Source organism: Nannobrachium achirus (genome assembly GCF_963921795.1).
Source record: "Nannobrachium achirus genome assembly, chromosome: 17".
Taxonomy (NCBI): Eukaryota; Metazoa; Chordata; class Actinopteri; order Myctophiformes; family Myctophidae; genus Nannobrachium; species Nannobrachium achirus.
In genome coordinates, this window is record NC_137824.1 from 47763116 (window position 1) to 47787896 (window position 24781).

At 41.2% G+C, this 24781-nt stretch overlaps 1 protein-coding gene across 3 annotated transcripts in view; it reads right to left on the bottom strand.

Moving 5' to 3' along the window:
* Positions 1-908: 908 nt before the first annotated feature.
* septin6 (septin 6) overlaps positions 909-24781 on the bottom strand; it is a 28368-nt gene continuing 4495 nt past the window's right edge. Inside the window, exons 3-10 of one of the 3 annotated variants that reach the window (XM_080746225.1) lie at positions 23425-23620; positions 16868-17054; positions 15150-15311; positions 13733-13829; positions 12378-12546; positions 11940-12072; positions 10762-10952; positions 909-2173 (exon numbers count right to left, since the gene is read on the bottom strand). In XM_080746225.1, coding sequence (XP_080602351.1) covers positions 2164-2173; positions 10762-10952; positions 11940-12072; positions 12378-12546; positions 13733-13829; positions 15150-15311; positions 16868-17054; positions 23425-23620 — 1145 coding nt within the window. In that variant the 3' untranslated portion in view covers positions 909-2163. Of the gene's footprint in view, positions 2920-3292; positions 6223-10761; positions 10953-11939; positions 12073-12377; positions 12547-13732; positions 13830-15149; positions 15312-16867; positions 17055-23424; positions 23621-24781 lie in introns of those variants that run through there. The other 2 variants (XM_080746224.1, XM_080746226.1) reach the window with 2 other exon arrangements.

The window sequence follows — 24781 nt, forward strand, 5'->3', positions numbered from 1 at the left end:
TGCTGTTTGGTTTATTGCAAGATTTTGCGAGTCTGCTGGCCGCCGCTCGTTTTATTTTTTGATCGCCCGTTTCCGAGGTAAATAGGGCTAGGCTACCGCCTGGTTACATTGTGGTTGAACTTGAAGAATTAAGAAACACAGGGAGATGGAGGATGCATTATTAAGCAGCTTGGATACATACATGTACCGTGGACAGACGTGGACTATTAAGCGATTCCTTGTTGCGGTTGACAAAGTGGAGCAAACGTATCCTATATGCAAGAATGTTGCAGCTTCTTCCCTCCATAATTTCGCACTGACTACCGAATTATGTATGAGAATGTGACCCTTTCTGTATTAGTTGAGTACAAAGAGACCCACATTTAATCCCAAAAGCGTTCTGGTGGTCCTTTTAGTTGATCTTGTATCAATGAACTGTACTGTTCTGTACCCTCAATCAATCAATCAATTGTCAAATAGGGTGCTATATTAATAGGTCAGCATTCATTTTATTGTCTCCTAGTACTGTTTGTGTGTGTGTGTGTGTGTGTGTGTGTGTGTGTGTGTGTGTGTGTGTGTGTGTGTGTGTATGTATATATATATATATATATATATATATATATATATATATATATATATATATATATAGTTTATTGGGGAGGGGGGGCCATGCATTTTCCTCAAGTCACGCAGGGGGGGTCCCCAAAAAAAATATGAAGGGTGGGGGGGGGGGGCAATGACATTTTTTTAAAAGATAAAATCTGTCAACCAGCCCCCTCTAGTGGATTTTAAACGTACACTCCCTAACATCTATCAACCCAGTGAAACAATGTTAAATAGGACACTCTGAGGTTTCAAAGCCTATAAAACTTGGATATATAAAAGAAAAATTGGGCTTAAATGCTGGGAATTAAAAACAAGGCAAGGCAATTGGTTCACAATTTTATTGAAAATGTACATTAACGGAATTCAACTACAGTCAGAAACTGTAATACTGTAATTTGTGCCGTGGAAGGGTATATGACTACAAGAAGTGATGGCAGATGCTAGAAAATGTATGCCAATTTCTGACTTCAAAATGTTACTTTACACTGAAAGAAGTTCACGTTCAAAGATCATATTTCATAAACAACAAATCTCCACTTCAATACACAAAATATATCATTATAAATTATATAAATGCAGGAGTATTCTTCAGTATTTATCTGGGATTTAGACCAACTCCATCTTATAGTAATATTTGGGAAAGAAAAGGGTACTGATATAGCACAGAGCAAATATACATTTGTGAAATCCACTGGACAAACTAAACAGCAATGAATATGAAATAAAACAGTAAATTGAGGGCAAACAAAACAAGGAGAGGTCAAGATCACAAAAGTGATAAAGTAAAAAGAATATGCATGCAAAATACAGAATAGGCTCAGGCTGGTGATTGTTAAAGCACATGTGTAAAAGGGCACTGGAAGTGACCTACATGGTATTCAAGCAGGGACAAAGTAATTTGTCAAAATAGTGCTCAACATAAATATTGCTTTGGCTTTTGTCTGAGATCGAAACCTTTTTTTAACCTCATTTGGTTATATGGTGTTTTTTTATTGATCAAGAATGCTATCCAATAAACATAAGTTCCGACTAAAATAAATGGCTTCCCATAAAAAATAAACCCTATCCAATTCTACATATTGAATGAGTCAATCACGTTCATTAGCAGGCCTTGATGGATTCACACGTCTCATTCATGTGTGGCATAAGCTACCACCTCAGAACCCACAGGACAAGAAAACAAAAACAAACATAGTGCAGGTCATTACAGTTTTGTGTGGGGGGAAAAAAGCCAATATTTTTTTTAGCTGAACTGTCAGAATTTAAATGATGCATTAGTGATGGGTTTGATGACTTGTTCATTGTCATAAACTGTCAATTACACAAGAGCAGTCTGTTTAATAAGACACAATAGCTAATTCGGTTGGTGATGGGTTCAACCTCGCCTTGATACACCTGAATAAGTTGGTCAAAAACCTCTATGGTCAAAAATACCATGTGAGCCAACATAAGACCACAACAAAGCAGAAGGAAGGAAGATTATTTAAAAAAGGTTGATGCAATGAGAAAGACAAGAAGAGGAATTGGGTGCAAGTTGTGTCTGAAGCTGCAATCCCCTCTTCAGGTGGCCAAAACAGATTAAAAGAAGCTATAGAGAGACAAAGACAGGAGAGAAAAAAAAGAAACGCCAGTTAGAAGAGATACCCAAGCAGGAAAGCTTACAATAACTTCGGAATGCAGAAGGCAAAGATCTTGAAATGCAAGGAATATCAGCAAGCAAACATACATTTAAGGTCCTTCACTTAAGAGTTTAATTTACTGCATTAAACAAAGTAAGTCTTATGGTGATAGGATTGTATATATTCTGCCTGTGGCATTGCTTAATTTAACTACACATTTTAATACATTATTTACTTAGAGAGAACTTTGCCATTATCTCACACTTGTGGTCAACACTGAATCATTTCAAGTGTTATCTAAGCAAAATGAGCAAAATATACAAACCAAACACTGAATGAATTGAAAATGACTATGTAACATCTGACCTGTGTGTGTGTGTGTATATATAATATATATTATCTTACAAAGTTATTTGTCATCTGGATAACCATATCAAAAACACTAGTAATACAAATAGACATAGACAAAAGCAATAAGCAAGAATTAAGTTGCACAAGGAGCAGGTCAAGTTAGAACAGCTGTGAAATGCAGAATATAAACAAAGGAAATATATTTTATAGGATATATTATGCAGAGAAGACAATGGTTAAGAAACCCAGAGGCATGGGGTCCACAAAGCCTCAGATCACAATTGGTATTCTTATTACTCGCAAAGGCTGGTCCCTTAGCAAAGCTTGAGGGTTGAGGACCTACTCAGTGCAGAGCCAGGGATTACTGCAACAAAAAGTGAATATAAATACACACAGTGAGCAAAGGAGATAAAGAGAAAGCAATGCCAGTCCTATTGATGTACACATATCCACCCAGGCACATCCTACAACTCCTTGATCCTAGAAGAATGAAACAATGAATAACCTGTAGTGGATTTCTTTTATGATGGCCTGTGTGACAAATTGTAACCCAAGGATGACCCATGGCTAGATATATCTAATTTCACAAATTTGAGATGAAATGCCACTCTTGTCTATACAGCTAATAGCCACTGTTGCCACATACTGTACTATAGAATGAGCATGCATGGTTTGGTTATACTGCGGGGATGATGGGATGTTTTATAGAACATTGATATTTCTTGGACGCCATGTTGTCCTCAAGAAATCTGGACATGAGGGAAAAGATACTTGTTAAAACATAATTTAACAGCCCCAACATTGGCATGCCTTCTAAAAGTAGAAAAACAAAACACAACCACAAGCAAAACAAGTTGTAGGTCAATCATATTACAATAATGATTATACACAATGATTAATGGCCACAATTGCAACATTTAGTGAAAAATTGGGCTTTATTTTCTTTTAGATAAAATACCTTCTGTAATACTGATACAAACGCAGTATGTATATATATCCCTGTAGGATTCTGAATAACCGTATAGCGGAATAACAGTGCCTTCATATACGTAGAATATAAAAAGAAAGATACAATTGCACTGACCTTTATATACCGTGTATATATATATACACACGTATATATCTTTTTTTTTTCTCTCCTTCACATTTGTGTAAACAGTGCAAATGTGAAGAGTAATATAAGTATTATATGCATATGACAATGAATGAAGTAGTGAGGAGGTGAAAAGAGATTAGGCATCTACTCATGCATAAGGCTAAAATGAAACAATAACTGCCAAGGCACATTTTCTGTGACGAATCCCAATAAAGCAAAGACATATTCTTAATGTTAAAATAGGATGAAGAACAACAAAAGATTGCAAATTAGTTAAATATTGATTTTGAATATTGTGCTGTGAATTCTTTAGGACCAATTAATAATATCAAGACAACAAAAAGGATGTTTGGATATAACCATTTGTATTTGGTGCAACTGGAGTTGCAGATTGAATTAAAATAGAGTATGTTCTACATTTCTTAAAAGATTATAATTATATTTCTGTTTCGACGGTATTCTACATTTCTTAAAGATTATAGAATTATATTGTTTTGACATCACAGGATATTTTTGAGAAAGATAATTGATTGATCCGAGAACAACAACAAAAGTTTTTTTTTTTAACCCTTAGTTAGGTTAATGCATCACATTAACACGTTGCAGTCCGAAATAGAATGGTGGTTGGTAGATTAGCCGTGAAATTTCTATTATTGTATTGTGATCTGAGACATAATATTATGTTTATAAACATGACCCCGCAGCCCCTCCATCTTGAACAGCGCCGCTGTTTTTTCTTTTTTTTTTTCCCCCAGGCCAGTAACTCACCATGATTTTCTCGATCTCCGTTGGGATAGAATGGGGGTTTTGGCCGATCGTCGATGTCCCCATGCGTTTCGCGTGCGCGATCCTTTCACGTAAATGTCCCCGCAAATAGTCCATGTGTGACTGAAGAACAGAACTGAAAAGCTTCGCTAGCATAGCCCCAAGCATGGCTGCAGGAGGAGCTCGAGTGTGTAGACAGTAAACGGATGGGTGGAAGGTGCCTTGGAGAAGGAGAGGCGCTGACGTCACCTCTGCTTCATGCACGGTCTGCATGAGCTATCAGTGCACGAGTGGTGACTAGGGAAGGTTAGACGATCGCCGATTTTCGGATCAAAAGCTTTTATTCCGGTTTGAAAGACAAAGTCCGGGAATGTACGACGTGGCTGAGAGTCCCTGGGGGGATGTGCGATATAGTACGGTTTTAACATTAAGGGGCTCCCCTTGGCTTAGAAGGTGTTAACAATAATACAATATTTGATTTCTCTTGCTCCAGAAAGCTGGATTGGATTGTGTTTGCTGGAGCATCCAGTCAACATGAAGGAACGGTTACCAGGAAATGACCGTGGGCCCCTGGGGTGCCCTTTCACATTCACAGCTTTATTTTCAGTGATTTGCCATTTCTGTGCAGTCAGACAAAATCAATGGTTGAGTTCTAACTTCTATTATATTGCAATATGGTGAAATAGTGGCACTATTTGTCTGTGAACACACAGCTAGACTATTATAAGGCACTGTTGGTTGGTGGATACAAAATGGTTAAGCGCAAACTGAGCTGGTCGCACCTTATCACAGATTGTGTGCTTGTTAAAGCAACCACTCAAACCTTTATAAATATTCGTAACTTTACATTCTATTCTCGTACTCATTCTTAAAATGGAATATCTGGTACAGCTAATTTGTGCTAAGTTGATCAGAGCATCCATAGCCTTTTTTTTAATGCAGTGAGAGGTCACTTCATTTTTCACTCAATTGGATTGTCCTTGAAGTCTGACTATTTGTATTGTAATCAGCAATCGCCCACTGGCTAATAATTGTTTCACCTTGGCCACCACACGCTTAGGTCCATTACAACATTAAAGCCTGAAACATACTCCATGCATCCAAACGCAAATGACAATGCCTGGCCCAGCCCTGTGTACATACACAACTTTTGCACTAGTGGAGGTATTAAACCCACAGAGTTACGTTTGAAACTAGTGCCTGCTATAATGATAAAAGATAGAGCAGAACTAAGAGAACACAAATCCATGAAGACACAAGACAGACAGCTTCATTCTGTTCTTGCCTGCAATAGAACCCCTTGCTGCAACACACATGATGCTTCGAGTCGTATTCAGATTTTTCAGGTGACACATACCAGAATGCAACGACACGTGAAATCCATCTGGCATAGCTTGAAGCGCCCAAGGTTGCGTATAATGCATGAGGTATATTTCAGGCTTCAGTCATGTCGTAGGTTAATGTTAAAGCACACTTAGTCATGCAAAGGACAACTCAACATAAATCACGAGAACAGAAAGGTAATTTTCAATATTTAAAAAATAAAAAATAAACATCTGAATAATAGCTTGCAAAAATTATATAAAAGACAAGCATCATTCAGCAAAAAACTAAAAACAAAAACAAGGAATGCAGCTGAGAAAAGGCTTCCATTCAAATGGTAGCAGGGTTCTTCCAATGAGCAGAGCAGAGGTACATGTGTGGGGTTGGAATGGGGTAAGGGGATGAGGGCACACTGCAAGGTTGATGGGGTGAACACTCATTCACAGCAGGCTGAGGGAGCACTTTTTCTACAGGAATCCTCAACTGGAAATGAGAGAGAAGGGCCATTATTGCTTTCTAGCAAGTAAAACATTACGGCACATACCGTTTCACACCAGTGACATGACATTTTGATTAGTAGCTACACGGCATGTTGAGGTCAACTCAGGTCAACTCAAGGGTTTACCCCTAAAAGCAATTAAGAGCATAGGCGCCAAGTCTGTGGGGTGCCGTGGGGTTTCAGCACCCACGGAGCGCTCCTACTATAGCCTATTTGCATCAATTGCATGTATGCAAACGGGCGGGGGGTAGCGCTCAAATGGCTTCAGCCCCCTGCGGCGTGGACAAAACTTGGCGCCTCTGATTAAGAGGGTGCAGCGATGGGGTTATTCAGCATTATTATACTGACAAAGGTAGCTTAAAGGAGTAGTTCACACCCAAAATGACTTTTTTTTCCTATTGATTACTCACCCCATGGAGACTCGAGATTTGATTATAATAAATGTACCCCCATTGATTTTGGATGGAGACCCAAATGCATTTGTGTCTCCATGCGGAATCAATGGGGGTACAAAGAGTCTCCTCAAAAGATTGCTTAGGAATGGGACAAAAACAAAAAAAATATTATTTAACTTAAGTTTCCATGGGGTAGAATAAAAAAGTAATTTTGGGGATGAACTACTCCTTTAAATCCTCAACTCCAATATAGTGTTGGAAAATAACTACAGTAAGTATATTTACTTAAGTAATGTACTTAAGTACAATTGTGAGATTTACTTGAGTTTGTCCATGTTTTAATACTTGATACTTCTACTCCCAGAGGGAAATATTGTACTTTTTCTACTGAAAAAATGTTTTGTTGCTAGTTACATTGCAGATTTAGATTATTAATACAAAACCAGCACGTAAGCCCTATTCCATACTTTCGCATTTCGAATATAGCAGATCTATAAGCTCACCAACCGCCACGTGACTCGTTTGTGAGTCTGTACATCTGTTACTTTGAAAACGTTAAGACACATTTAAAAACAAAACATGCAAAAAAAAAATATTCTATTACTTTGGTACAGTAAGTATACTTTGATTTGATGCCAATGCCTTTGTACATTTAATTAAAGTAAAAGTTTCAATACATCCACCACAGTGTTTTTTTTTACTATCCTGACTGTGCCCCTATTAACATCAGTGACACAGCAGACGGTTTTCATCACTGTGGCTGAGGAGGAGTTTACAGACTGTAAGACAGATGTCTTCCGTCTAGTCCCTCCCATCCCCCCCTCCTCTTACCCTCCCCAGCGGTTGAGTGTCAACAAATAACATATCTCTCTGTGGATTTGGCTTTTCTATCCACACAAGAGGGGGCGTCATATGGCTGCGAGACCAACAAAACATGTCGTCCCAATAAACGAGGCTAGGCCCTGAGGCTATACTCGCTGCATTGGCATGACCCTGTAGTCCCCTCCGCTCAGGCCTCAATTGGCTCTTTGTGTGACAGCAGGGTTGGGTAAAGGAAAAACTTGGGTGGATCATAATAGCAGATTGTTGTGGATTCAGAGGGCAGATGGGGCAGTACATCAACATGAGGGAGGGGGTGGGGGGGGGGGGGGGGGGGGTAATAAACTGGCTTATTTAGAGGCTGGCACAGACACTGAAAAACACTGGTGCCAACCCAATGATGATCTGTTCAGCTGCTGCAACAGATGTCACCAATGAGTGATATGTGTAGGGATGCAACTCAAATACCAGCAATCATTGCAATTGCATCAAACTGTGTCCATTTCTAAATGTGTTTTAGAATAACTTCCCTCTTACCATCCTAGTCTCTCTGGAGGTATCCAATTAATATTTTGTGTGTTAATAGTTTCTGGCGGCCAGAGGATGGCTGGGTAAACATTAGTCTTACCAGATGACTCAGCAAGCATGCGAGTTAATTGGAAAACATTATGGATGCAATATAGGGGGACACATGCACTTCACACAGTATGTACACAAAATGCAAAGCCTCTTGGGAGCTGAAGAAAACGTCAAATGTGGCCTTGAGATGAAATCAGTAATGAGTAACTTTTTTCTTATTCTGTATTTTTACATTTATGGATTTCAATCTCGAATCCTCGACAATGTACATGCACGAGTTTGAAGTTGATCGGTGGGATGGTTCTCGAGATACGTGAACTACAGAGACGTGAACTACAGAGATTTTGCACATTTATAGTAGGATTGTGTTAACCTACTCTATTGGTCAAAATGATATTTGTTCATTATAAAAACAGATTGCAGCTTCAAGGGGTGAGTTCACTCCATTCACTGTTTTCATCAGCGACCAACAGACAAAGTGGGAGAGGTGAGAGGTGCAGACTGCAAAGACTTGAAGTAAATGAGTTAAAGGGGTCAAATGAAAAAAGAAAAATAATGCAAAGGACCTTCTCAGTGCAAATGTCTTCTTCCTTTCTAACAGGCAGTGGAGGGGGTCACCTCAGCTTTAATACACAATCATGACTGATTAACAACATGAAGGGGTCAACAATATGACAAAAATATTGTCGCTGTCGGGCAGAAACCTCGTATCTCCAAGTTTCAAATTTGTAATTTTTTTCCTAAAGTAAAGCACTGCTTCATCACACAAGGCCGTCGCACAAAAGTAGTGAAAACAGATGATCTACAAGCACACAATGCCTCGCTCCGTGAGGCATTGTGTAGATCGGCTGTTTTCACTAGTTTAAATCATTTAAAGAATTATAAATACAAAAACGGTTTTGGACATACATCAGGGTTTCCTGCAGCACTTTACAGGCCAGGCGCCCCGCCCGGCCTGAAAACCCCCCCGCCCCCCCAAGGGACTAAAAAAAAAAAAAAAAAAAAAATCTTTTTTTTTTTCAAAAATTTCTTTTTTTCTCAAAAAAAGTTTTTGGACCTCCAACAATGTCCTAGGCATGATCGCGATCGCGAAATTGCATGTTTAACCCCCATACCAACCCTATCTTTCAAACATGGCAGCCATGTTTGTTTACATTTGAAGAAAACATAAGGGCTGGTATCTCCTGAATGCCTATTCAATGTTGAATAAATGTGAATGATAGCATGTAGTTGTGTTTTCCGTCATCATGGGCACATTCATGTGTTTTTTATAGGGCAAAATAAGAATTAATATAAAAAATTACGTGAATTAACACATATGTTGCAATGATTTTTTCCGGCCAATGTCCCGCGTTGCCATGGTTACCATAGACTTCCATGTAATTGTGCAAGTGTGTAAAAAGTGCACGCCCATGCCTAGATGATGCACCACGTGTGTAGATGCTGTTCACAGCTTTCAAACAAAAAAATCCGCTTGGAAATCCGTGCAGGCATTCATGATTTATCAGCCATTATGTTTTCTTCAGATGTAAACAAACATGGCTGCCATGTTTGAAAGAATGGGTTGGTATGGGGGTTAAACATGTAATTTCGCGATCGCGATCATGCCTAATACATTTCTGGATGTCCAAAATTTTTTTTTGAAAAAAATCAAAAACGGCCCAAACTCGGGAAACTCGGGGTTGGCACAGTACTAGTACCAATACAAACTCGGGAAACTCGGGGTTGGCACCATATGTGTTAATTACTCGAATTAATTAATTAATTATCAAAAAATTTCTGCGCACGCGCTTTGCGCGTGCGCCATGAGATCCCCCCTGGTCAAGACTTTTTCCTGCAGGAAACCCTGTACATGGTTTCCACCCGACAACGACGATATATGTGTTGACCATAAGAGCAATTTGGCACATGCTCTGAGAAAAATACATCAGCCCCTTTTAAGACCCAAAAGTTCCAACTGTGATGGAACACAGTTTTTACATGGATATCAGATTCATTTTCAGCACTCGTCACTCTCTGTCCCCTTTGTTCATAATATTCAGCTAAAGAATTATTCATGGTTAGATGGACAGCCAGTACACTTCTGGTTTCAACTTCAGCATATTAATATACTTTATATTTGTTTTCATGAGATGGAGAGAAAACAGTAATCTTCCACAATTAAGTAAAAGACTGCTAGACCATAATAGTTCTGAGAGTCTAGTTAGATCACTGGTGCAAGGCTTTAGCTCAAGCCTTCTTCTATGACGTATTTCCACACAGACTGTAGTCAGTTCGGTGTGGGTAGACAGACACCACAAAGTACGCAATGACATTAACAGCACAGACCAAAATTGTTCTCCAACTGGCAAAAGCATGATGTGCATAAGTTAAATGGAAAGCTTAATTAATATGTGCGACTGCCAAGTGGCTGCACATTTTAAGTGCCAAACAGACTTGATGATTACCATAATGGTCTGGTCCAAGTGTAAAACAACACAAACAACTTCACACATAGTGGCCATGATATTCATTGCACTGGCATGTATTCTGCTATGGACAATTAACACAAAGAGAGAATACTGTTCCTCAAAACCTTTATGTGCCATAGTGTTTTTTTACGGTTCCACTTAAGCTCATAGTATCCAGACTGTACCAATCTTCATACAGTTGACGGTGGGTGCCTGCACCTGCTGAGGTGTGAGGATAAAAGCTCAAGTAGTGGCAGAGGAGGAACAAGCATATACTTACTTTTTCCTCTCTTTTTCTCTCTTGAGCGTGGTGGAGCCGCCGGCCTGCTGGGCTTGGTTCAGCAGAAGCTCTGCGGCAGTCTTTTTCTGTTTGAACATGTTGAGCTCATCGTCCAGGGATTTCTTCTTGTCCTCTAGCTTCTTCTTCTCATCCTGGTGGAGTTTCTTCAGACGGTCAAACTTCTCGTGCAGCTGCATGTGGGGGGCGATAGAGGAAAGCAGGGAACGCATGAGCAGCAAAAAGAGCCTTTATTTATAATGGAGCAAGAAAACCAAATCAATTCAAGTGGATCTTGGGATCCACATGGGAACGGTGTGGCTCCAATGTGGATCTTAGACCAGCTGTGTCGTCAGTCATTTATGACTTGAGGCGGCATAGCTCAGGGGTAGAGAAACCGTCATTAGAGGGTTCCCAGTTCAAATCTGGGCTCCCCTGAGTTAATAGGGAATTTAAGGAGCCCGTTTCTACTACCGCGACGTGAGGGGGGATTACGGCTGCTATGACGCAATCGCCGTTGCGGTCCAAATCATTAAGCAAAGAGCCGTCAGCGACGGGGTCCCACCCCTTTCACTGAACGCTTTAGTTCCCATGGCGACGCGTAGCAGACGTTTTAGGCGCAACATGGAAAGGGACCTTCTGGCGAAGTACAGACGGTGGCAGGTTGATCTATCGATCATTTCCGGTTGCCGTTGTCATCTGACGTCGCCGTAGCATTGCTTAAATTCGCTAGTGTTGAAGAGTCCTTGAGCAAGACTCTGAACCCCTAGTTGCTCCCGGTGAGCAGGTTGGTGCCTTGCATGGTTTCCTCAGCCATCGGTGTATGAATGTGTGTGTGAATGGGTGAATGTGATGCACAATGTAAAGCGCCTTGGATAAAAGCGCTATATAAATGCACCATTTACTTGCTTCAGTCGTCTGATGTATGACTCCAAATTTGGACACTGTTTCAAGAAGTAAGTATGAAGGTACTATGAAAAGTGAAGGTACTTCTGTGGCCAACTGTCAGTGTGCACAAGAAATACGCCGCTGGTCTGTCCAGTGGTTTGCGAGATTAGCCCTGGACACACAGACAGACACACAGACGGTCCCTCTTATTTAGATGGCTAGATTCCTGCAGAGCCACACCGCAAAAAAAAAAAAAATCAAAGGCAAGCTTCACATCAATGTCAAGCACACACCTCTTTTTCTGCCTCCTTGAGCTCGCCCTCCTTCTCTTTGACCCTCTGCACGAACATCTGCCTCATCTCCTCTTCCTTCTTCTGCAGCTCACCCATAAACTCGTTCCTCTTGGACTCGTACGTCTCCTGCAGACTGGACGGTGCACAGGCCAAGAGCAAGTGTAAAGAATACTGTCAAGGTTTGAAAATCCTGAAGCAGAGCCAATTCACTGATGTGTTATAAGAGCTGGGATAGAATATCAATATTGCGATAATGAGACCATATTGTCTGTCGGTCTTAAAGGCCAGATTAAATCTTCTGGAATGAACAATCAATGCCTTCGTTTGGTCATCACATCCATATTATTATTGTTTTTCAAACAGTAAAAGTAAATAGCTTCTGAAAGTATCAAAATACATCAATCCTCAAAATATCGTCACATTATCGATATATCCTACCTGAAGGGCTTGCTGTCCGGGTCTGTATCTTTGAAACCCATCTCCTCCAGTTTGCAGCGGCGGTACAGCTCGTAGTGGCGCGTATGTGTCTGCTCCCGGAGGTCTTCCATGTTAACCCTGATGAGCATCTCTCGAAGCTTGACAAAGTCACAGTGGCTCTCATTCTCCACTGTTGGGGACACAACATGACCATCCACACGTCATTTTCCCATGGCTGTACAAGAAAACTACATACAACTGAGTATCCCGTATCCCGATAGAACTTTTCACAATACTGTATGGATTATCCAACCACTCGTATCGATGCGTGTCCAAGGCACGAAACAACATAAACCCTATGATCGGTTAACTTAATCAATACTAGGTCAGCTCTTTTTTTCCTGCTATACCAAATCTCTTGCACTAACCCGATTGCAACAAAAGCTTGAAGAGCTGATATTTCCGCAGATTGTTTGCCCAAGAATAGAGACACTAGAGATCATGTGGTTGAAGTTCTCTGGCACTATGCCACAACAGTTTTCGCTAATTATCTGTCCCTCACGCATTATTGTTCACATTCTCCACAGGGATGGTTCCCCAAAGGGATGGCTCCAATCAAACATTTTAGTAATTTCTATAGAGTATTGCAGCGTATCCGTATAGTAATAATAATTTATCGTAGTCTTTCCCGGTTAGGCCAGAGCATTTGCTGCATATCGTTGTACTCATTATCAATAAAGGCTCAGAGAAAGCACTTACAAATGCGATTATTTTAAAACACAAACATAGAAAAGGTAATCGATAGAATGACCGCAAAGAAAATAATCAATAGTTGCAGCCATAATGAGGTCCATTCTGACACTGGCATGACCTGGCATTTGACATCCGATTTAGTTACAGAGCTTAAAGAAATGCAGTTTACCAACCCGGGATGCACAGAGAATGGTGGCATAAACAAGCAACTAACACACTTTGTGTTCAAGTTAATGATCTGTGTATACAAGTTTAGTCATGCCCTATTGAGTTGCATTCTAGATCAAACTGAGCACCACACTGTGCAACCACACACACACACACACACACACACACACACACACACACACACACACACACACACACACACACACACACACACACACACACACACACACACACACACACACACACACACACACACACACACACACACACACACACACACACACACACACACACACACAACATACGAACATGGATTCCTGCTTTGCATTGATTTCATAAACAGCAGTTGTCCCCTGCAGCCTGTTGCAGCTGCTGGAGGCAGCTATGCAGGAGGTCCATATACAGGGAGGGATCTCCCACTCATTTCCTGTGTAAGCGACGTGACCCAGGCTTACCCTGCACTGTCCCCCAGGGGTACTGCCGTGCCTTCACCATCTTGTTCCCAATCTTCACCTCCTCCGTGCTCCCCACCACGGCAAAGGGCAAATGGCCCTGTGAAGCAGAGAAAAACCAGTGCTATGAGTGTTGCTGCTTTGTCTGCCACACATCTCCATGTAATAAACTACCAAATTGTGATAATGCATGTTTGTCAGTGTACTGAATATGGGCGTTTGATTTGGTAAGTGGCTAATTGATTAAGTTAGTTTACAGGATTAGGAACTGCGTCATTTTGCCTTTTGATGAAAAAAAAAGATGATTGGCTATTTTAATCCATTGCTGGAGGACCTTACAATGCGATGCAGCAAAAGTTGAACTAGTGAACAAGGAAGAACCTTCAGGGATAGCTTATAGTTCCTTTATTTATATTTTGCATTACATCAAATAGCAAAACTAGGGCGCCCACTGGCCTACTGGTCCAGCCAGGCACATACCACATAGGCGTTGATGCCTGCGTCGCCGGTTCGATTCCCGATCCGGACGACCTTTGCCCGCATGTCACTCACCATCTCGCCCCCCATTTCCTGTCAGTCTACTGTCCTATCCAATAAAGGCATAAAAGCCCAAAAAACAAATCTTCGGAAAAAAAAAGAAAAAGAAAAAAAGATAACCACTTAAACCCTATATATTTTTGTAGTATATCAAAAATAGGAAATTATTCTCCTATTTTTGCAGATTGTTCGCCTATTATGCCATGATAGGGATGCTAGTTTCAAGTGGATAAGCCTACATACTACTTAGGAGGGCAGCAAAGTGTGACAGGGGAATGTGAAATGTACTGAACAATAAGTAATTCTGACAGTGACGGATGAGCAATTTGTAAAAATCTGAGAAAGTTGTCGTAAAATGACCCCAAGGATGGGTCTGTGACCTGACCTCCCATACTTGTGTGGCCGTGGTAAGACTGCAGGGCCACGGCTAACAGAATAAAGGAGTCAGCAAGGAGCAGCAGTTTCCTCGCTATAATTTCTCAAGGAGGGTTAGCTGAGCCCTAGCTCACAGTGACCAAAGGCCATTTCCCACACTGTGGGCTTCCGGCAGCGTGAGCTGACTTGAGTGTTTGGCTTGACTTCCTGACAGCGGGAGCAGACACAGATGGTGCTTGTTCTGTGTCCAAATCACATGTTTATGATGTGTACTTGAGTACTTGCATGATGTGCACAAGTATTTCTCCATTTTCAGTCTTCGCACAAGAAAGTTGTGGCAAGTGACACCGCTTTATTGTGTTAGGAAGAATTTATAGTATCAATATAATACATGAATTAAAAACATTATTTTTTATCTGACCCTCGCAATGGTGCCTGACCTGTGTCCTTACAAAGGAATACAATGCCTTAAAACCTAAAAAGAAGAAAGAAAAGATAACAGCCTTACATTCATAGTTGAGTTCAACTCTGCCACTGCCTCGTCATCAATGGGAAACTGGTAGATCTGGACCCCGTTGCTAACAAGCTCACTTGTAATCTTGATCTTGAACTTGGTCAGCTCGCTTTTAGAGATGGCATCTGACTTGGCAATGATTGGAATAATGTTTACCTGTCAGGGGATGGAGACAAAAAGAAAAAGGTATAAGTCTGTGTAAGGTGTTGTCTGCTGCTGTTTTTATTCACCACATCTGTTAAGTCTATAAATAAATAAATATACTGTATAATTGTCTGACAGAAGACTACAACACAAAAATAGCTCAAGAAAAAGATTACATAATATTTTCCAACCATGTTAAGCAATAAGCATACAAATAATAATCCTTTCTGACTATAAACAAATTACATCTGTTAAACGATCTCAAACTGGCCTTGGCCCCGAGTTGTCAAGTCTGGTTGACAGTCTGGCAGTCTGCGCAGTGCTCAGACCTCAGCTGAGATCTGTCACATTTAGTCATTCAGGAGGCAGTAATATGTCAGCCTCTCCTCTGCTATTGTGTCATTACATCACATACAAGTGTGTGAATTCCTAAGCAGACCTTAGCCTTAGAATATTAATAGATTCTGGGACATCGCCGTCTCATCTCCCTAAATACATTTTGCTTCCATATTTCTTGTCTTCTGGGCTCCACAGAAGAGGAATATTTGAAAGCTGGAAATATTAATAGTAGTCAATGCCTCCAACTCTAACTCTGGGGATGTTTGTCCATCACACTTAAGTGCACTTTCATCATACAGCATCTTTTCAGCCTTGAACCAAGATGAAAATAGCACATAGGGCAGTGAACCTCCATCTCATGCTCTCGTGTCTCCGGAGAGCTCTCCAAACATGGTGTTAATTGTAACAGTCCGATAATTGTTCAAAGCATTTCTTGCAACCGTATTTTGTGTGAGTCAAAGGAGTAAATGAGAAAGTGAGATTAAAAACAAAAAACAGACAGTTTCAGAGTTTTTTTTTTAGTTTTTTTTGTTTCACTAGCTTCTACCAGACTAGAGCATGGATGAGTGTCTTATACTGTATGTGTGGGGGAGGTATAGGATGGCGTACTCAAACATCCACCCACCATTTGCTCAACAAAAGAGAAAGACTTTCCCTCCCACACATAAGTGATGGTTTGAGTGTACCCTTAACGCCCACTCCATCCCAGGATATTTGCTCTGCAGCCCTCTCTGGCTCTCCCCATAGGCTCTTCTTAGCTATTAGAGAGGGGTGCTACCGTACAGATGCTAGGGGTTGTGTGATTGTGTACACAGGGGAGATTCTACTCTGGATCACAGTGTGGCGAGAGCTCAACGGTGGGTGCATCTGCTCTGGCAAACATTGAGGGGGTTCGTTGTTCAAAAGCGTGAGGTCTACCCAGAGGCTTTTGGAGGGGCGGAACCTCAGGGAAACGAGGCCACGGTCACTAATAAGAAGACTGCATTTCACAGCTGACCTACACCGACACATTAAAGAGGCTGGAACCAATTTGTATGCTAGCGGAAGGCACAGTCGGGGGGAGTTTATGACCTGCAACCGGAGCAGTTGTGGAAATGCCTCCAGCGACACATGATCACTAAATAGATTTATATCGACGATGTGGTCGCACGTCGATCCATGTTCAGGAGTAGTTCACGACTAATCCTCAAGCCTATGGCTGCAAGAATACACAGCCCCACACAGCTCACCTTGCTATCAAGTTTCTTCATGGTCACCAGGTCCAGCGATTTGAGGGAGTGTCCAGTGGGAGCAATGAAATACAGGCAGGCGTGGATGCGCGTGTCATGGTAACTGTGTAGCGTGCGCTTGATTTTCAACTCCTCCTGCAGATAGGCATCATACTGGGCGTCAATGAACTCCACAATGGATTTGTAGCTGTAAAGGAGGGAGGATTGAGACAAGTTAAATAAAGGGAATAGCACTGCACAACTCATTTACATATCGCCACTGTCGGGCAGAAACCTTGTATCTCCAAGTTTCGAATTTGTACGCATTTCTTTTCGTAAAGTAAAGCCCTGCTTCATCATACAAGACTGTCGCACAAAACTGTAATGAAAATAGCAGATCTAAAAGCACACAACGTCTCACAGAGCGAGGCGTTGTGTGCTTGTAGATCGTCTATTTTCACTATTATAAAATGTTAAATACAAAACTTTTTTTCCACCCGACAACGACGATATACATAACATATTTTTGTCCCTCCCCTCAACCCTTTTGTTGCGTTATTCTTTTCACAGATTACACCATTCTTAAAAGTTTACATGCTTGGTGAGGGTCTAAGCTACTATGTTCTTTAAACCAAATGTAACTGGAGTGGGGGGCAGCATATTTCTATTAGATTAAGAAAGTGAGGGTCCTTGGGGTGCCCGCTGGCCTGGTGGTCAAGGCGCATACCACATACTAGGCTATGATGCCTGCTGGCGTCGCCGGTTCGATTCCCGATCCGGGCGACCTTTGCCGCATGTCATTCCCCATCTCTCTCCCCATTTCCTGTCGGTCTACTGTCCTATCAAATAAAGGCATAAAAAAGCCCAAAAACAAATCTTAAAAAAAAGAAAAAAGAAAGTGAGGGTCCATATAGGGAATCGACTGAACCCTAAAAACTGAAGAGATTCAGCTGGCAGAACATGAGTGAACAGTGAGCAGTGAGCAGCACACGCATCATAAACCAGATGATGCTTCAAAGGAATACTGCCGTTGCCAAACATACAACCCCCCACCTACCCTGCGTGTGCTTGTACACACGCACACCCAGCTTGACGCTGTTCACATGACAAGAGGCAAAATACTGTTCACCCGCAAACCCTCTCCATGAGCCACAAACAATCTGATTCTAATATAAAGTGTGATCTTGGGCGTGCTGACCTACAAGAGTCTTTCTGTAACTAGCACAACCTTCCCCCTCGGGCCATACAGAGCAGCCTGCCACTGGGGTTTTAAGAGAGCCAGGTCTCACATGATAACACCCCTCGCACTGATCTCCACTGACCTGAAGAGCTAATAATCAAGCTCAGAGGACAAGATTAGTGGCAAAGATGTCCACTGAGGTTCTTCCAATACATGGATATATGCCAAGTAGATTCCTCATTTCACACTAGGAGAACTACAGTTACAATGTGGGTGTTTTAGAAAGGAAATCTGAGGCACCAACATGCCAAACATTTATGAAACAGCTTTTGTATGATTACAGTTGCCTCTTGGTCTGGGGGGGGTGACAAATAATATATATTTGTTAAATAATATTTAGAGAGTTACAAATATTACATATATAATATATACACAACGATTACAACATTACTGTTTGGACCTGACCACACCAAAATCACACTGCAAATAAATACAATAAAATAAGGTTCCTTCCAATATTGACTGCCGGGTATGGTTTCTTTTTAGTTTTCCCATAACCACCTAATCTAATATTAAAGAGGTCGTGAGCATGGGGAGAACCTTGGATTGTATCGCAACCATGATATAAGTCCAGATATTATTGATCATATTCATCTGCTGCTTCTGTGCTCTGTGATTGAGCAACCGGAAGCAGTGATTCTATTCACTCAAGAAACAAAGCAGATTCTCTGATTAAAATTTAAAGAGATGGTGCCATAGTTTTGTACTTTTTCTATTTTGTATGTGTATATGGCTTTTCCCATGTTTTTTCGAAAACATTTTTCATTTATTTTTAATAATCTTTTAGTATTACAATTCCTTTAATCATAATACCTGACGATCATGTTTTACATGATGATCATGGGGGAATCAAGGCACCCTGTCCTATTAAATAATAGACTTCAATACATTTAATACTAGTACATTCACTAATTCAAAAGAATGCACTCAATTTTCATACATTTCACAACCTCATGGATCTATAAGTTAGGACTTCCTCCTCATTAAAGATGTGTAAGAAGGTGAACTCTGCTTTGCCGTATGCTGTAACATAACTGCAGGTTTATCTTCAAAACATTTGAACACTAATGCACCTATACAAATTGTCTTGAGTTTTGTAACAAATACATGATCCCATGGCACTTTCTTAAACATAAAATTCATAATTAGGAACTGTACCAGTATGTGTTACTTTTGGAAAAGTGTATACTGGTATTTTTACAATGTACAATTTAGCAAGGCTAAATTTAGCAATTTCTTCAGGCTGATCCAGCTGTTAGTACCACAGAAATCAATATGACTATAGATCACCAATATCAATGTACGACTACAACTAGGAATATATTTGCAAAATTTGCTTTGATTGTATTATTTTATATACAAAAATTGTGATATTGAGACCCGTTTCATTATGCAATGAGAGTGAATGGAATCATACTTCTGGTTCTTTGCTCACAGAGCACAGAAGCAACAGATGATCAGAAATATGCCCAGGTAAATGTACAACCAAAGTTCAATGTTGCTTTTAATTAAAAAATCGAACCTCTGTTCGAAGTGGAGCTGTGTGTGTGTGTGTGTGTGTGTGTGTGTGTGTGTGTGTGTGTGTGTGTGTGTGTGTGTGTATTGCAGTTGATGCTCAGGGCAGGCTAGACTCAACAGCACCTCTCTGGTCACCCAGGATCATGTGTACCGATTTTTGTGACATTTAAAGAAAATATGTAGGAAAAGGAGCAAAAAGTGTGTTTTGGAGAAAATTCAAGATGGCGGAAAATCTATGCTGGCGCAAATGGGCGTGGCCTATATGGGGAGATGCGTCTTGACCCAAGGAATCCAGGGAAAAAAGAATTTTAATTTTCCGATCTACGGTTCAAGAGTTACGGGGCAAAACGCAAAGTGGGCCGTTATAGCGCCACCATGAGGCCAAGTGATGTAATTATTTTTCGATTCATTCTTAACTCATTTAGTGCCACCCCTTTCACCACTAGAGGGCGCCCAGTGGCCAGAGAAAATCCCATAGAGATATGCTGGTATATGCAGAAGCCCTGCAGCCATGACTTGCCTGAACACTTTCCTTTGTGCATGACTGCATGTACAGGAAGAGGATGAAGTTAGGCACAGAAGCAACAGATGATCAGAAATATGCCCAGGTAAATGTACAACCAAAGTTCAATGTTGCTTTTAATTAAAAAATCGAACCTCTGTTCGAAGTGGAGCTGTGTGTGTGTGTGTGTGTGTGTGTGTGTGTGTGTGTGTGTGTGTGTGTGTGTGTGTGTGTATTGCAGTTGATGCTCAGGGCAGGCTAGACTCAACAGCACCTCTCTGGTCACCCAGGATCATGTGTACCGATTTTTGTGACATTTAAAGAAAATATGTAGGAAAAGGAGCAAAAAGTGTGTTTTGGAGAAAATTCAAGATGGCGGAAAATCTATGCTGGCGCAAATGGGCGTGGCCTATATGGGGAGATGCGTCTTGACCCAAGGAATCCAGGGAAAAAAGAATTTTAATTTTCCGATCTACGGTTCAAGAGTTACGGGGCAAAACGCAAAGTGGGCCGTTATAGCGCCACCATGAGGCCAAGTGATGTAATTATTTTTCGATTCATTCTTAAAATTCATTATGAATCTCCTCTCCGAGGTTTGAAACTGTAGCTCCTATGCTTTGCGAGAGAAAAATACTTGAATGTGATGTCTTGCGTTGTCCCATTATAAGTCAATGGGGACAATTCAGCGTCGTTTTTTGCCGATTATGTCGCCATTGTAAGGCGGATCGGAAAGAAAGTTACTAGCACACCATTCCCGGCCGAGCCGCACGTTTTGATGTATATATTGCGGGGGTGGCGTAAATGGTGCGGGACTAGTAGCGTGCCGAAGTTTAGGCTACATACAGACACGGACGGACGGACGGACGGTCGGAGACCCACACACACGGCCACGTATAGGGAGCTTGTGTTCCACACAGCTCCAAAAATCAGGATCCTAACAATCAAGATCCTACTACTGCCAAAGGCTAGCTAACCAACATTCACTACATCCTTGAAGTAAAACTTATTTCTTTGAAGCTATTATAATCCATGACCTGGGTTGTAGTGTTAATAGAAATATTGGCCCTGGAACTGTCGATATTGGGACATAGCATCTGTTCTGTTCGACGTTCCATTCTTTCGACGCTGGTGAATGCTAACCTGGTGAGTAGCTAACCTGCCGACACAGGGAATGTTAACCTCTATGCCTAAACCTAAACCAAACCCTAACCTCAGTAACCGTGACGCGGATGAGTACACTGGTTGTTGAAAGAATGAAACATCGAAAGAGCAAGATTTCCCCACTGGAAAGCCCCTCTTGGTTCTACAGGAGAAAACTGCTCAGTGATATCCAGGGTAATCTCTGAGTCTCCAGGGTTAAATCCGATACTCCTCCATTCATTCTGATAGAATATATATAATAATATAAAGGTATCTATCTATATAGTACATGATGAATGAGATGTGCACAGTGATAATACTGATCAGATGATCCATATTATGCCCCTGAGGCACCTATATTCACTATTCTATTATTACTACCATTAAGTCACAAAATGTGTAACAGTTGATAGGCAGCCATGTGTGACGGTCTATCACACCTAATTACCTTCATGGACTAGCCAAAACTTCCTAGAAGACATTAAAAGTTGGATGTCCCAGAAAACGATTTACAGCTAAACAACGATTATATTATCAAGATGTCAAATACATATTGGTCTTAGAATGTTTGTTGTTTATTGCAGCACTTTGAGATGTACCCAAATGTAACGTGTATTATGAAGCAAACCATTACATTATTACTGTATTATTATCCCTACTACTAATTGACACTGAGACCCACAGCAAGCCTGGGGTCTCACGGCACACGGTTGGTTCTACAGACTCCCCCTCTGATTTTTGCCTATGTTCTTAGCTACTTCCCCTGCCGTTACAGTACTTGCACAATTTATAAAAGGGGAACAAGGATTGACAGATACAGAGACCTCCATATATGGGCACATATGCGATTTACACCACACTGACACGCACAGACTTAGACCTATTGATGCCACCAGGGAGTGGGACCTCCATATATGGGCATAAAAAGGACAAGGATTGACAGATTTTCACATAAATGGCTGTTTATGGTAAAATATACAATCATATGGCGATATCACGGACACAACATCAAGATTTACCGCTGTCTGTCCAAGGGACCACGCAAAAAAACATCGCTGAGCATTAGGTCACGCAATGTCAAAAAACATGTGTGTAAAAGACTCCAACTTATGGACATGGATAAATCTGATTTTTTGCTTCCCCTGCCGTTACTGTACTTGCATGATGTACAGTTGTACGAAACAACTTTTATTAGTTGAACCGCTGATCCAACCAATATGCCCATAAGAGGTACAAGGACTGACAGATACATAGATCTCCATATATGGGCAAATATGCAATTTACTCACACTGACACGCACAGACTTAGTCCTACTGGTCCTACTGAAGTCATCAGGGATCACTGACACCTTCTGGAATCCCTGATCAATCATAACCTCAAGTTGAAAGTAGGTGCACCAGTCATGCTGATTAGGAACCTGCAAGCAGGTCCCGACCGCACTCTCAAGAATGGCACCAGAATGGTGGTAATGCACAACAGTTCCCTATCCGCTTAGCTTTGTTACCATCAATAAGGGTCAGGCCCAAGAGAATAAACAAGTTGAACAATATTTTTTACTTGCTCGCTCAACCTGTGTTCGCTCATGGCCAGCTCTACACAGCCTTCTCCAGGGGAAAGAGAGCCAGCGCCAAAGTTTTCATTGCGGATAATGACGAGGGCATTACTGACAACCTTGTTTATAGCAAACTCCTTTAATTATCCAAAGACAATCATTCAAACAGCCTTTTCTTTACATTAAAAATGTTACACTGCTGTTACAACTACTGCACTACTACTTTGCAGACTACCACACAAATGCTCCTAATTACTGCTTCACTTTTAATACTACATACTGTCATTCTGGATATCATTTCATGTTAGTACCATTTCCTCTTATTCGTACAACACAGATGTATAACACTGTCCTATATTCCAACATGACATCTAACAACAAATGCTATCTCATTTCCATCAACAACTGCCCATATGCATTTACACCCAATTGTCCACATGCATCATTCATACTCATTGCTCAAACCAACACCTTCCCTTACTACATGTACACAACTATGCAGTACAATGTAACTGTGAGGCCTGAACGTCTAGTTATTAGAATATTTACTTGATCTCCATCACCTAAATTACCTTTGCTTGAGGCCTCTATGTGTTCTTTCTGAAAGAGATTTGAGCTTACTCACCTGTCCTCTTTGTTGATCTGATCTCCAAAGCCCACAGTGTTGACAACAGTGAGCTTGAGGCGCACATTGCTCTCCTGGAGTTCGTACGTGTTGGACTTGAGTTGAACTCCAGGTTGGTTGTGTTGGGTGGGCTCGCCCTCAAACTTGGTGTTGAACAAGGTGTCCATGAGAGTGGACTTCCCAAGACCCGTCTCCCCTGGGAAACACAAACAGACAACACACACTCTGAATGGCTTTGTACGCAGGAGCAGTGTTTCCAGTATACAGTATGCATGCAGCTATATACCCAACCATGATATTCAAAATAAGAGTAAACAACGAGATGACAGTAAAACAAAAAAGGGGGGACAAAAATAGTAATAGAAGCATGTAGCCGAATTTGACAAACACATAACAAAATCTAATTAGCAAATACTAAATATTAGTTACTATGAAAAGCACCACCGGCTGTCTGTCAGTCAGTCTGTCCATCATGTCACGTCACACTTTTGGCCCCACTCTTATCTGCGGCACTGTTAGTGTTGCCCCTATCCTAATTTTCAGTTTTCGCCCCTAGTGGCGGAAAAAATTACCTCTGGGAACTCAGATTGCCCCTATCCATACCAAATTTTGTCCACACTCCCCTTGGCTGGCAAACTTCTCACATGCCCGTCTTCTAGCGCCACCATGAGGTTGCTTTTTGCAGACAACATTAATGGACACTGCTCCTACAGATGTTGCCTACAATGCCCTTACAGGCCAATTTGTGTATACATGCGACCTGACGGTCGCTTATCTCCCGATTAGGGAGTCTTTTGGTTTAAATAATTGTCTTAACTTCTATCGTTATATTTTCAGTTAATTGTTTTTCTATATTTTACAAGAGCACGCTGTGAGAGACACTCCACCAAACTACATCAGGTCTGCGTTCAGCCTGCACAGCCTTTTTAAAAATGAATCAGCGATTGAAATTATTTAACATATTTAATCAGCATATCATTATACATTATAATTTTTCACTCATTCTAAATTGTTGTGTGACTCACATAGACATACTGCTGCTGACCAGGACAACAGATAGGTCATTCTGTGTTTACAGTTGATTATGCTAAGCTCCAGTCATAGAGATGGAAGCAGGCCACTGACTCATGGATGCACTGATGTACTCTGACATTGTTTCACAGCTGGAGGCTGTCAGCTGACACACTCAGCTCCCCTCCATTCCCAGTAGGAAAACGTATTTTTGGTCATCAGAGCTAATTCTACACAGGCCTTCTCCCCATGTTCCAATTCAAGAAAAATAGGGCAAGATCTCTTCTCTCCCTTCCATTTGACCTCGGGTCACTGTGGAGACGTTTTTAACCATCACAGCAACTTG